The sequence below is a fragment of the Mus caroli genome, chromosome 1 (genome assembly GCF_900094665.2).
Source record: "Mus caroli chromosome 1, CAROLI_EIJ_v1.1, whole genome shotgun sequence".
Taxonomy (NCBI): domain Eukaryota; kingdom Metazoa; phylum Chordata; class Mammalia; order Rodentia; family Muridae; genus Mus; species Mus caroli.
The window spans coordinates 149,912,020-149,927,156 of NC_034570.1; the positions used below are offsets into that span (position 1 = coordinate 149,912,020).

Genomic DNA, 15,137 nt, shown 5'->3' on the forward strand with positions numbered 1-15,137 from the left:
TTTTTATAATTATCAGTTGGTTTTGCTTTATAAATTTTGATAGTTTCTGTATAATGAGCAAAATTAAGAAATTACCATTAAAAGCCAGAGGAACTTATATTAACTTATACTTAGATTTCAGTAGTCATTTTCTTAATGTGTGCGCATGTGCCTGCCTATCTATCTCTGTCTCTCTCTGTGTGTATATGTGTGTGTGAGTGTCTGTGTCTGTGTGTGTCTGAGAACTGTTATTCAGGCTGTCGTGAAATTCACTGTTACTGCTCAGTCTGGTGCCAGATTCAGAGCAGTTCTAACTTCAGCTTCCTAACTGCTAGGATTGCAAGCATGAGCCACCGTTTCTGATAATAATGACCTTTATAGGACAAGAAAACAAAACTAAAAAAAAAAAAAAAATAATAATCCAAACAAACAAACAAAAAACTAACTAATGGTCCAGGACCAGCTCAGGATCACTGTTAAGTCTATTGTTGTATATCTTTCCCTTTTCTTGTCAACTAGCAGTTAGGTATCTTTATAAGGTACATCTTAATTCTCACAGGACTCCATCTCTAGCTCCCTTGTGGTTCTTCATTGTTGTACTCCTTGTCCTTCAGTGTTTGGTAAAGTTTTCCAATTTGTTTTATCCTTTGAGCTTTAGTATTATCCTACTTAGATTCATAAAGTCCAGGGAGGTGGGAGAGTCAGGCATATTGTTTAGTGTTAACTCCTATGCTTGAGGCCCTGGATTTGCTCCTTGACTGCAACCCACCCCCACTCCACCCCCAGGTCCCCCACTTCTAAAACTGCAGCAGTCTCATGCCTCTTATTTTAGCACCTTGGAAGCTAAAGCTGAGAACTGTGTATGAAGCCAGCCATGTTCACTTATTAAGAAGACCCTATCTGCTGCCCACCCACTGTCCCCCAAAATTGAAGAATCTTCCTCCTGGTATTTTTATTGGAACTGCCTTTAGTTTAGAAACTATTCTAGGGAGAGCTCATATCTTTATGATATGGAGTTAAGATGCTCATGTTTTTGCATATTTATTGCTAATATTGTTTAAATATTGAATTTTTCCTTTTAAAAATTGATTTAAAAATTACACTTAATTTGAGCTTACCATGGACTAAGATATAGTTATAAAAAAGCCCAATATATAGTGTCTCTAATAGAGAGGTTTTACATAACTTTTGCTAAATTATCTTTTCTATCTTGTCATCTTTATAGGTTTTCCTACTCAAATAGTTGCACATGTGTCCTAGGGATAAAGACATGTTCTGATTGGTTTTGCTAACAAAGATGAGTTATACTTTGGAAAAGAGCATTACATACCATAGTAAATTATGGACAAAGAAGGGAAGATAGGAATTTTTAGAGGTAAAACAAGATGGGTTACCTAATATGTTTTGAAATTATTGTCATTGACTCAAGGCCAAATAACAAGAATGGCATTAACCCAAGGCCGGGCAGGCAGCTGCTAGGGCAGTATCCTCCTCCTCTCCCATAAATAATAGTCATTGTGCAATTTGGTGGGCTTTGCTCAAGTTGTGATTCTGGTAGTCTTGTGATAGTTTGATGTCAGACAGCTATGAAGGGAAACCTGAAAGATCTCCCTGGCTCTCTTTCTTGGGTTTGATAAAGTGGTGACTTTTATTCTGACAGTTTTCATAGCTTTTAATGTCTATGCTCTCCCTGGATTTATTCCCTCCTATCTCCTTTTTCTTTTTATCCTGAGCTCTTTTCTTTGCTCTTTCCCTTTCCCTCCTAAACTTTCCCTGTACAATGTAAGACTTTATTTCTACAGATGCCCTTAATCATGTTGAAGATGTTTTCTTCTATTTTAATAGAATTTTAAATTAAAATACAATTCCATAATTTTCTTTTTCCTCCCTCTAACTCCTGTGAACCTTCTTTGCTCCTCAAATTCATGGCCTCTTTTTCTATATTCATGCCTAAATGTATAAATGTAGCTTTTTCAGTGTACATAGTGTTACTTGTATGCCCAGGATCACAGGGCTGAGCACTTGCTGCTAGGTAACCAGTTTGGAGGCTCTTTCCGTGTCTGATGAGAGAGAAGGTTGGCAAATGTGTGTGACACTGTGTTTTGTTTGTTCTGTCCCAGTAGCTAATGGGAGCAACCGAGGGGAAGAAAGAGTTGCTTTCCTCCCCGTACATTTGGAATTTATAGTTTATCTTGGCATGGAAGGCATAGTGCAAAAGCCTGAAGTCTGACCCTATAACCTTTTTGCTTGTTTTCTGTTTAGAGGCAAGCTCTCTCACTGGCCTGGAGCTTAATGACTAGGTTAGTCTGGATGGCCAGTGTAGTAGTCAGGGTTCTCCAGAGTCACAGGACTTATGGGTAGTCTCTATATAGTGAAGGAATTTATTGATGATTTACAGTCTTCAGTCCAACTGCCAACAATGGTCAGTAGCAGCTGTGAATGGAAGTCCAAGGATCTAGCAGTTGCTCAGTCTCACACAGCAAGCAGGCAAAGGGGGGAGAGGGAGAGAGGGAGAGAGCGCCTTCCTTCTTCCAATGTCCTTATATAGTCTCCAGCAGAAGGTGTAGCCCAGATTAAAGGTGTAGTTTAAAGGTGTGTGCCACCTTTGATTCCAGATGACCTTGAACTCAGAGATCTCCTTGTCTTAATCTTCTGGAATCCATAGCCACTAGGCTCAATTCAAGATCTTCGTACCAACATCCAGGTCGGAAACTTCTATCTCCCAGCATCCAGATTAGGGTCACTGGTGAGCCTTCCAATTCAGATTGTAGTTCATTCCAGATATAGTCAAGTTGACAACCATAAATAGCTACTACAGTCTGAAGCCCAATCCACCTCTTTCTCCCTGGTCATCTGGGTAACAAGTGTGTTCCACTATGCTCAGCTTTTTAAAGTAAAATTTGGATTCAAACATAAATCATCACATTTGCATGGCATGAACTTATCAACTCAGGTGAAGCTTATATTTACCACTTTTCTTCTTCTCCATTGCATGTACTTGTAAAGTGCTTCCTGTATACTTCTTATCACAGAATAGTAAAACAGTATGTGTGCCAGGGTCCACACTCAATAATAAATATTACTTTTTATGATATTATTGAGGGCTAGAGAGATGACTCCAGAACACGTTGCTGTAGAGGAGTAGTTCATAAAGAGGTAATTATTTCTTGAGGTGGCTGTTGTGGTGCTTACAAAATCACTGTAAGGATTTGAATTGAATATTTTTAAAGGACATTGAGGGCTAGAAAATTACATTCATATACTTAATATATTTGTAGCTTGTTTAGGTGATGGATTTCTCCCATTTCTTCCTTCCATCTTCTAGCCCACATAATTAAAATTAAGGTACTTCAAGGGTTTTTGTTTTGTTTTGTTTTATTTATTTTTCTCTTATCAGTAATGTTCATTATTTTTGTCTTTCATCTTATAACTTTTTTTTTAACTTGTTATATTTTTACTTTTCTCTCTTTTTTTTTTTTTTTAACCTTTTGGAGACAAGGTTTCCTTTAGCCCAGAATGGCCCCTAAACTTGTTGTATAGCCAAGGTTGACTTGGAACAGCTGATGTCCTGCCTCCACCTTCTCTGAGTCCTGAGTTTACAGGTCTCTGCCGGCACTGCCAGTTTTATGTGGTGCTGAGGATGGAAGACAGGGCTTTGAGCATGCTAGACAAGCAAGCGCTTCAGAAAGCCCGAATGGCCTTTACATAACTTTCAGAAGATTTTTTCCCCATTTTTACTTGAAAAGAAAAATTGGAAAGCATTATCTGAGAATTGTAGTTTTTCACCATTTGTAGTTATTTTAATATATTATTCATTTTAAAATACACAAGTAAGCATTTGGCTATTCTGTATGAGTGTGAATTGTGCTGAGTTACAAGTGTCTTTTCTTATCATCTTAGACAAAGAAACAGCCTTGGTATAACAGCACATTAGCATCAAGACGAAAGCGACTCACTGCTCATTTTGAAGACTTAGAGCAGTGTTATTTTTCTACAAGGATGTCTCGTATCTCAGGTACATGTTCAGGATTCCTCTTAATGTCTGAAAATCATCCTTCAGCTGTATTTCCAGGTTCATATGCTAATTTATGGAACATTGCAATTGCAAAGTATATTTTTTGGAAGTCTTATCAGTAGTGTATAGACTTCTCGATATCTTAAAGAATGCTGTTTCCTACTGGTATCTCTATTTCTCATTCCAGAATGTTTTATCGTTCCAGAGCAAGCTATATAAAGTTTCAAAAATAACCATGAGTATATAAGCTCCATTCAGTTAGCGCCTATTCAGCATTAATAAGTTTTAAGAACTGTTCTTTATGCTGAAGACAAAAGGATGGAAGAACTAATTCTTAATTATCATAAAGGGGATGTTATAAATCTTTAGGCAAAAGCAACAGGTAGCTAATAATTCCGTGTGCTTTATATATGTGCAATATCCACTGATGTAACTGAGTGTGAAAAATCTAAGCCAAAGTGAAAATGAAAAGACATAAGAGAATGTTCTGTGTGGGTACTTAAAGATATTGTATTTAAGCCAGCCTAGTATAAATTAACTTTAAAAAATAATTAGAAACATTCAAAATAGAACTAATACCATGCGATCTCATGGGTATGATAGGACAAGATATTTTATATTTTAGAGAAGCGATAAGACTGTTGGTCAGCCCTTCTCAACATCTTTGCTCATCTTTGAAGGTTGGATACTAGTAGCAAACCTACACGTGTTCAAAGAATTATAGGTGAGGGCTATAGAAATGACTTAGAGTACTTGTTATTCTTCCTGAGGACCCAAGTTCAGTTTCCAACACTCACATCAGTAGACTGTGTATAACCAGCACCACAGGGTGTGACTCCTCCTTCTGACCTCTGTTGGGCACCTACACATGCATGGTATACACATACACACACACACACACACACACGCACGCACGCACATACACAGAGTCAAACAAATATATAATAGTTATAGGCAAGGTGTATAGAATACAGTACCGATTTCATTAGTAGTATATATGTTGTAAATGAAAATCATTAAGGGGAAATTTGGCAGTATATTGATTATTAAAAACTGAATCCTGAATTTCTCCCAAAGTGAATGAACATGTTTATATTATATTGTATAAACAGTGTGTGTATGTGTGTGTGTATTCATTTTTTTTTTTACATTTTTTTGATAAATTTGCCTCATAATTGGTAATGGAAAAAAATCCTAATTTATGTAGGCTGAGTATGTGTCTCAGTTGATAGTGTGCTTGCCTATGGGTAAATTTGACCCCCATAGTATATTAAAAAGGAAAAACAAGCATGGTGTGATTGCCTGAGATGATGCAGCAGGATTAGAAGTTCAAGGTTTTCCTTTACTACATTGTAAGTTGGTGGCCAGCCTAGACACACACATTTAGGAAAATGCTAAAATTTGTCTTAAGCATATTTGATTTGAGGTTAAGATGTGTTTTTTTATGGATGAAAATGTTGCATTCACTGCCAAGGGTTTAAATCCTTTATCAAATGTCCATAATAGTTTATGAATATAGACTACAATAAGGAGTGGTTAAATAAATAGTAGTTTGATTTCTTATTTTAATGGGTAGGGAATTCCTGTTGATTCCTTTACATATTACTTGCTATTTTGATGCTGAGCACACTATAGGGTAGATACTGAGTAATTTCTTTAAAGTAGAGATGACAAACGGTTTGACTTAGAACCATCTTTATGTCACTGGCAACAAAGATATGCCTGATGTGAGTAGTAAGAAGGAATACTGAATAATTTGCTCTGGAAGATGCAGATTACAGGAGAGGAGACTAGTAAGCTCACACAAGAAGCAAATTAGATAGATTTTTTTTTTATTAATGTCTATATCGTGCTTAAAGCATATTGTCTCTGGTTTTTAGAAATCTTAAGTTGCTGGACTTGCACATTGGCTTCCGATAACTGTGCTACTCAATATGAGGTTCTTCTGACAAGAGGAAACCTACCCTTATTAGTGAAGTATTGATGGCACCTTATCATTTTACACCTTTGCCTGGTCTTGCAGTTTTAAAAATGACTGATGATTATTAGAAATTAATGTCTTGACTTCTTAATTATAATTTTAAAAGGATGTAATGAAAAGTCATTAAGAAAAAGAGAAGGTATTAAACACTTGTCTAAACTAATCTGTAATTAAGATGGGGAGGTGGCATGCCACAGATGTATATAGATGTTGATCATAACACAGCTGAACCAACAAGATCCAAGCCTTCGTTATAATCAGATAGGAGTGACAATTGGTATACATTTAGATGCTACCTTTTTTGTAGGTTTGTTTTGTTTTACATGTATGAATGTTTAAGTACATTCATCTCTGTACCACATGTGTGTGCCTGGTGTCTATGGAGGTCAGAAGAGGGTGCCAGATTCTATGTAACTGTAATTATAGCTGGTTGTAAACAGAACCAGAGCAGAACCCAAGTCATTTGTAGCCAGTGCTTTTAATATCTGAACAATCTCCAGCTAGGAGTGCATTTACAAGTGAAGATAGACAGTTTCAGTTATCAAATCCACAACACTGCAGTAGTTAGTTTTGGTGGCTGACTGCCCTTGTAACTCAGTTTTATTTATATTCTATTGAGCTTTCTCAGTGTAATTTTTGTGGAATAGAATCTTATCTCCTTTGTGATAGTGCGTGCTGGTTAGGCCTTTTTAGGATAAAAACACTACTAATTTGGGCCCCTTTAATCCAGGTTGCTAGATGAACTTTGACTGCCTAAATCTGAGCATTTTTGAAATATCTGTCAGAATTTCTTTTCTTTTTTTTTAATAGTTTTTTTATTAGATATTTTCTTCATTTACATTTCAAATGCTATCCCAAAAGTCCACTAACCCCGACCCCCGCCCTGCTCTCCAACCCACCCACTCCCACTTCCTGGCCTTGGCATTCCCCTGAACGGGGGCATATGATCTTGGCAAGACCAAGGGCCTCTCCTCCTAATGATGGCCGACTAGGCCATCCTCTGCTACAAAAGCTTCTAGAGACACAGCTCTGGGGTACTGGTTAGTTCATAGTGTTGTTCCTCCTATAGGGTTGCAGACCCCTTCAGCTCCTTGGGTACTTTCTCTAGCCAGAATTTATTTTCTTCAAAAAACTTTTTATTATAATTAGTAGATAAATTTTATCATACCAAGTAAGTTTTCATATATTTAAAAAATGGTTTGTGTCATCTAGTACTTTTTGCATTTTAATTTTATTATGTCTATCGTTTCTTCAGAGAATAGGTTTAAGTAGAATCATGAAAAGTTTATGATGAAAATGCTGTGTGCACATGGATGAGAAAAAATAGTTATAGAAAATACATTAAAATAAATAATTTAAAAATTTAATCTCTTAGGGTACTAATGTAAATAATTGTATGTTGTAGTTTTTGTTTGTTTTGTGTTTTTAGTTCTTTGAGAAAAGTTTAAAATGCAGATTTCCAACTGCCTTGAAAAGCTGAGTATTGTAATTGTGCTTTACTTCAAGCATGCCTCTGTATTAAAGAATAGATAAGTTGACAGCTACTTGGTACATTAATGTTACGATTTAAATCTCAGATGGCTTAACTTTAAATAGTTAACTCACAGGAACCTTGTGTGTTGTCTTTGAGAATCACCAGTTTATACATTACAGTTTTGTACCTATGACTGAGAATAGGAATTAAAATAACTCAATTTTTTACCTAATATGTACTATATAATTTTGCTTTGATCATAAATGTGGAATAAGTATATATCCCTCTAAACGAATTTTGTTAAACTGACGAATTCCTAACCACACGTAGATCTTCCTCCAGCAGTTACTATCAGTACTGATGGCTGGGATCTGATTTTAATGAACGATTTATGCTATTAGAAGATTTCTCATTGTTTTATTTTCCCTTGAAATCAGTGCTAAAACTAGAGGAGATTGCCTTTATACTTTATTGGAATAGAAAGATGTTTCAGTGCATTCCTATACCATTTTTATTAAAGCTAAAAGATCACCTAATTAATTTGAGCATACTGCTTTTTAGAAAAAATCTTCAAAAATACTTTTTATTTAAAAATAATTTTTTAATATGAGGATATTGTTCTTTGCTTCCTTTATAGTGTCATTCATTTAATTTGCTTTTTTCTCTGATACAGATGACAGTAGAACTGCAAGCCAGTTAGATGAATTTCAAGAATGCTTGTCCAAGTTTACTCGATACAACTCAGTAAGACCGTTGGCCACATTGTCTTATGCTAGTGATCTCTATAATGGTTCCAGCATAGTTTCTAGGTAAGTGTTTGCCACTGTTGTTACTGTGTTCTTTTATTAAAGTATAAGAAAACTTACTAAATTTGAGAAGCAGCTATAACATGCCTTTGAGTCTTGGGATTTGCAAGCTACATTGCCTTCCAGTTACTCTGGGCTAGCGAATTAGAATGTGCAGTAGTATCCATCTGACAGGAGGTGGCAGTTTCTCTTTATATGGTATATCTGACGTCTGGGTGTAATGATGGAAGGTGCTCTTTACGTCCTTCAATTTTGCTAGTCTGTATAGAACTGGTATATTTCTTTCTGAATATTAATATTTGATTCTCCAGTAAAGCTTTCCATGGAATATAAGAATGTGATCGAAGTTCACTCTATAGCTTTTACAACTAGTATGCAGTAATAAAAACTATTAATTTGAGAGATAGCTCTAGGTAGTCTAAATAAAAATATAGAAAGCAGAGACTGACAGTGTATTTTTGAAACATATTCTGGGGCTGGTGGTATAAATCAGCAAATGATTGCTTGCCTTAAAAGCAGAGATGAGCCTGAGTCTGATACCCAGAACCCATGTGAGATAAAGGCCAGGCATAGTAGTGCTTGCTTGTTATGCTCATGCTGTTGAGGGAGATCTTCGAGCTACTGCCTTGTTGGTAAGTTGTAGGCCTCAAAAGAAAGGTAGACAGTACTTGAAGAATGGCATTCAAAGTTGTCCTCTGACTTTTGCATTCGGATATGCTCATGTGCACACCTGTGCCTGTGCTTAAAAACAGCCAGGGCCACAGAGAAACCCTGTCTGGGGGGAGAAAAACAAAAAAACTTCTCACTATATACAATTTTCCATTTCTTAAAATAATGAACATTGTAAAACCACCAGGCTGTATTACATTTAGCCTATTTTCAGTAGACATTCAAAGAGAGATGAGTTACATTTAAATATTTTAAATTGCAATTTTACAAATTAAGTAGATGTACTTAATTGGTACGGTTAGTTAGCCTTTTTTATTTTCTCCCAGTTATATCAAATTAACATTTCTTAATGAAATATTTCCAAATTTTTAAGTTTATTATGCCCGCAGAAGAAATGAAGACTAATAGGTAGCAAGAAAGAAAGAAGGAGCTTTGAAACTTTCATAATTTTAGTGACTCCTTTTTGTACTTTGAAGGATATTGGTAATTCATTCTAAGCTTTGATTTCTTCTAATAAAATAGGGGTAAAAAACACTAAAACAATGTTGGCCAGAACAAATTATTATTATTATTATTATTATTATTACAGTAAAATTGCATAATATCTGTGCCAGTTACGTTATTGCACTGAAACTAGATTTTCTAAAAGAAAAATACTAAACCGAATAAATCTCCTGGGTTTTTTTGCTTATGTGGATATAATATCAGATCCATTAGTCCACAAGGTGGCAGCATTTATTTGTGCTATCTCTCATGTTTTATGAAATCTCTACTGTTAGATAGTTGACAAGCTTGGAATTGGGTGGCTGGTCCAGATTTATTCTCCTGATTATTATATGGTCTTAATAACAACAACTTATGGACAAACACTTCCTACTTTTTCCTTAAATATGGTAGTTACACCACATTTTTTAAAAAGATTTATTGATTTTTTTATATGTAAGTACACTGCTGCTGTCTTCAGACACTCTAGAAGAGGGAGTCAGATCTCATTATGGATGGTTGTGAGCCACCATGTAGTTTCTGGGATTTGAACTCAGGACTTTTGGAAGTGCTCTTAACCACTGAGCCATCTCTCCAGCCCAGTTACACCACGTTTTACATGTTGTTTTCTGTGCCATCAGAGAGGATTGGTTTGGAATTGCATATTTTAAACTATCTCAGTGTATAGTAGTGCTACTTGCTTATGAATTTCTGATTTGAATTTTACATCCCTGTACATAGTATAGTGGTTGTTAACCTTAATATCATGACCCTTTGATACAGCTCCTCATGTTATGGTGACCTCGACCATAAATTTATTATTATGATTTTTGCTACTTCATATTTAGGTTTAAGATACTGTTTAAGATATTTAAGATACTGTGGTCAATCCTATTTTATAGGAGAGGAAGTTGAAGTAAGGGGAAGTATGACTCGGTTAGGATCAACACACTGTGCTGTGGAAGGAACTTAGATTTGAACATCCTTGCTCACATCAGGGCCCAGGGACTAAAGTTTCAAGTGAGATACTGGCAAAAATACAAAGTAGTGCATTCTTTAGGTCCATTATGCTCCTGTTTCTCTTTTCTAACTGGCACTTCATAGTGAATGTTTTAGAGTTTCAATTTAATATTTATACTGTGTGGTGTTCAACTAGTTGCTAAAACTATTGGAATTGAACTTTGTTTTATAGTAGATGTTTACAAATATTGGTTTTGATAACCTTCAATGTTCACCCAGAGTAAAATTCTAATGTGTTGTTTATTGAAGAATGCTTATGAGTTTTAAAATTTCATAATTTTATGTTGTGATTAGGATTTTATTGCTATGAAGAGACACCATGAGCAAGGTAGCTCTTATAAAGGCAAATATTTCATTGACACTGGCTTATAGTTTCAGAGGTACAGTTTAATAGGGACTGGGGTAATTGCTGTCGTAGGCCTGACCATGTTTTTGTTCAGAGTGTGGATTTTGGGACTTTGCAAAGCAGAGGAATACTTTAAGGTGAGTTATTGGGCCCTACTAGTAGAAGCATGGAAGACACTGGTGCTGGGGTGATTAGATCTTGGTAGGCATGGCTCAAGAAATTTCAGAGGAGAAGAATTTTAGTATGTGACCTAGAGATTTTTGTGGTATTTTGGTGAAGAATACAGCTGATTTTTGCTCTCATCTGAAGAGGTAAAGAGATTTGGATTAATTTCATTGACAAAGGAAGTCTCAAATAAAGTCCAGCATAGACTTTGTCCTCTGCTTTACTTTCATGAAGAACATTTTGATCAAGCATAGTAAGCTTAGAAAGGAAAAATACAAAATATATGGTTGAAAGATTAAAGCCACACCAGAAAGTAAACTGGAGCTAAATCCTGTGTTCAAGGATATTAAATGCCATTAAGGGTTTGGTGACTAAAGGGCAAGGTCCCTCGCAGGTAAGCTTATTGTTTGTGTGTTTGCATTGAATAAGGGATAGATATATCATGTTAGGCTTTATTTTGACCTGGTTATTGTTTTCGTTTGAACTTTTAATCTGGAAGGAACTACAACCTAAAAATGGAGGAGACATCTGTGCTAGGCTCTTGAGGCTTAGTCACCATGAACATCTTAGGTCCAGGAACGGTGGTACATGCCTTTAATTCCAAGGTCAGAGTCAAGCAGATTCCTTGAGTCCAAGGTCAGCCTGGAAGTGAGCAAGGTCCAGGTTAGAAAAGCTTACTTAGTGCACACCTTTGATCCCATCACTCAGGAGACAGAGGCATTTAGATCTCTTGAGTTTAAGGTCAGCCTACAGAGCAAGTTCTAGGACAGCCAAACTTAGGCAGGAAAAGAGTTGAAAAACAGAAAGCTGGTGATAAGACAAGATGGTGGTGGAGTGAGGACATGTTCCAATTCCACGAAGCAGCAGAACTCAGCAGCTTCAGCCTGTGGCTCTGGTTTCAGTCAAGAGTAGAAGGGAGGTACTGGGATAATAGATGCTGATTAGCTCAAGATAAGAAATTAGTAGAGACCAGCATCACTGAGGTGGAGTCTTCTGAGAAGTGTTTTCTGAGAGCTCAAAGAAGCTGTGTTCCTGAGATAAGCCAAGATATCTGCTACTGCTGGACTTGGTGATATACAAGAATCATCCAGGTGGTACTGGTTTTGACGCCATAAAGGGGTCATGGAGAGTACCTGAGTCTTGGCACTGTGAGAGGCCAGGAAAGGCCATTGGTGAAGGTGCAGCCTCAGTTGCAGTTGACAGCCCAGGAAGGGGTCATGCAAAGGAGTTGAGGTTTGGCACCATGAAGGGAGCCTATGAGAGGCTATTGGTGAAGCCTGGTTGCAGTGGAAGATTACAGAAAATTGGAGATGGCAGTACCATGTGATGATCACCAGGAATACTAGCATCAGTGGAGTGGAGTCAACCAGTGCCTAGAGTGCTCAGAGCTAGAGAAGTGACCCAAGCCCTTTGGAGAAGCCCAGAAGATCATGTGTGGATCACAGATACTGGAACAAGAAGCTGTAAAGTTGAAGTTGCCTTAGATACCTCATTTTAGAGATGCCAGTGCCATGGCATACCTGCCATGGAAAGCTGCTGATGGAGTGGAAATAGCCCAAGAGAAAGATTTGTGTTGCAGTCAACAAGGCTGAAAGGAGTGGGACATAAGACATGGAGATGCAGAGTTTGGAATTTGCCCAGGTCATTTTTTGGTCTTGTTTTTGGTCCAGTATTTCCTCACTATGGCATTTTGGAAAGGTAGTGTATATCCTGTGATGTTTGAAGTATGGTATCTGTTATTGATTTTGCTTTTATACAAAATTACTCTTAAGTGATTGGATGACTCTCAGAAGAGACTTTGAACTTTTAACATTGTTGAGACTGCTATAGGCTATGGGGACTTTAAAATTGGATGAAATGTAATTTGCGTTATGCTGTGGCTAGGTATGGCCCTATAACTTCCATGTTTGAACAAACCTATGGGGGCCAGGGAGTAGAATGTGATGTGATGGTTTGAATATGCTTGGCCCCATGGGAAGTAGCACTATTAGGAGGTGTGGCTTTGTTTTGAAGTAGGTGTGGCCTTGTAAGATAAAGGTCATCACTGTGCAGGTGGGCTTGGAGGCCCTATGCTCAAATTTCACCCAGTGTAGAAGAGAGCACCTCCTGGTTGCCTGTAGAAGAGAGTCTACTCCTGGCTGCCTTTGGATCCAGATGTCAAACTCTCAACTCCTCCTCTAGCCCTGTGTCTGCCTGCATGCTGTCATGCTTCCCGCCCTGATGTTAATGCACTGAATATTATAAGAGTTGTCTTGGTCGTGGTGTCTCTTTATAGTAATAAAACCCTAACTAAGACAATAAATAGATCTTCAGAAAATCTTTAACCTGATTTCTGAAGAAATGAGAAATGAGATGAATGGTAATCCAAAGGACAAGATCTCCCTCAAGAATCTTTCTAAGGGCCAATGATCCAAAGTAGTATATTAAAACTATTTTAGGCTGAAAATCAGGAAGTGTTCTCATCTGTCTGACTTCCTGCTATATTTCCAGGTCTGGCACATAGCAAATATTGGCCACTGAATACCTACTAAGTGAATGCATGATGCAGAAAAGCACTGTTTTTTTTTTTTTCTTAAAGACTTTCTTTCTTTCTTTCTTTCTTTCTTTCTTTCTTTCTTTCTTTCTTTCTTTCTTTCTTTCTTTCTTTCTTTCATGTATATGAGTACACTGTTGTTGTCTTCAGACACACCAGAAGAGTGTGTCAGATCACATTGCAGATGGTTATTAGCCACCATGTAGTTGCGGGGAATTGAACTCAGGACCTTTGGAAGAGTAGTCAGTGCTCTTAACGACTGAGCCATCTCTCCAGCTAGAAAAGCACTGTTTAAAGGAGAGCTCTTCTGGTTGTTGTTAATTTGCTGCTTCCTCCTGTGCCTTTTAAGTTTTCATCTGAAGGAAGGGTCTCCTTGTCTACTGTGAGTTCAACTCAGCCTGGATCTAGAATTAGATGGTTAAAACTAGAAAAAAATAAATAAACAAAATAATCAAAAAGTTCCCACTAAGTCAGAAAGTAATTTCTTAGGAAAGTTTGCAGTGTTGTAAAAATTGTTGTTGAATACTGGCATATTTGTGCATAATAGGTTTAAAGGGAAGACAAATTTTAATTTTGCCTTCTCTGGATAAAAACATAGAGAAATAAAATATTTATTTAAACGTATTCCATTGTTAACCTGAAATGGGCATGAGGAAAACCACTTTGAATGAGAACCTTTGATGTCATTGATTTTTTTTTTAAGGTAATTTTGTTTGTCTAGCCTAACTAGAAATAAATTCACTTAATCTTACTTGAGGTAAAATGAGATATTGAAGTTATTGTATAGCATTTTTGTCTCATAAACACTGTTGCTAAGTAACTGTTAATAGTATTCTATCTTTTCAGAATAAATACAGCCTTTATAACAGTGATTGCTGATCTACCAGGCTTATAAAAACCCTTTGCTAGGTCCATTTTCAGAGTAGTTACTTAGGGGATCATGAGCCACTTACTACATTCCATAGTATAATTCCTTAAGAGGAAACTTTATTCTGCTATAAGACACATTGTGGGGTGAGGCCTTGAGTTGTTATCTTTAGCACCACCAAAATAAAATAGAATAAAATAAAATAAAAATTTTAAATGAAATTAACTCACAATTTTGAGCATTTGTTGTTTCTTAGACATCTTAACTCTTCTGTTACATAAGCTTGTCATACTATCCGTAACAATCTGTTCTGAGAAAGATGTTCTATCCTCGGATACATGACAGAGTGTACTTACGAAAGCTACGAAGACTATGATGTCAGTAGTGTATGTAATCAAAGGGTACCACAGTCTACTATTGACCCAGAGATTTTATGGGGTCCATAACTCTCCTCATAGGCCAGGATGCTCTGTCTTCATTGATTTAGATAGTGAAATATGAAATCAGATAATAGAAGTCTTATACGTTCCCATCACTTTTTTATGGTGCTATGGATAGAATCTAAAACATAGCATCTGGCAGTTAGTTACTCTGCCACTTAGCTTCAATCCCACCCTCTGTTTTATGTTTCAAAGTTATATTGGATTTTTCATTTAAAACTTTCTTTGCTTTGTTATGTAAGTTTTAGAGTAAGAGCTATTTTCATTTAAATTCCTTCCCATTGGTTTTGTAATGGGATGTAGCTGACAAGTTTACTTTTCTGGTTTTTTTGTTTGTTTGTTTTTAACTGCTTTGCTT

At 36.6% G+C, this 15,137-nt stretch overlaps 1 protein-coding gene across 1 annotated transcript in view; it reads left to right on the forward strand.

Moving 5' to 3' along the window:
- Nucleotides 1-15,137, forward strand: part of Cop1 (COP1 E3 ubiquitin ligase) — a 121,364-nt gene that overhangs the window by 49,018 nt on the left and 57,209 nt on the right. Inside the window, 2 exon segments of the mRNA XM_029479513.1 lie at nucleotides 3,880-3,994; nucleotides 8,123-8,258. Of these exon segments, the coding sequence (XP_029335373.1) occupies nucleotides 3,880-3,994; nucleotides 8,123-8,258 (251 nt within the window).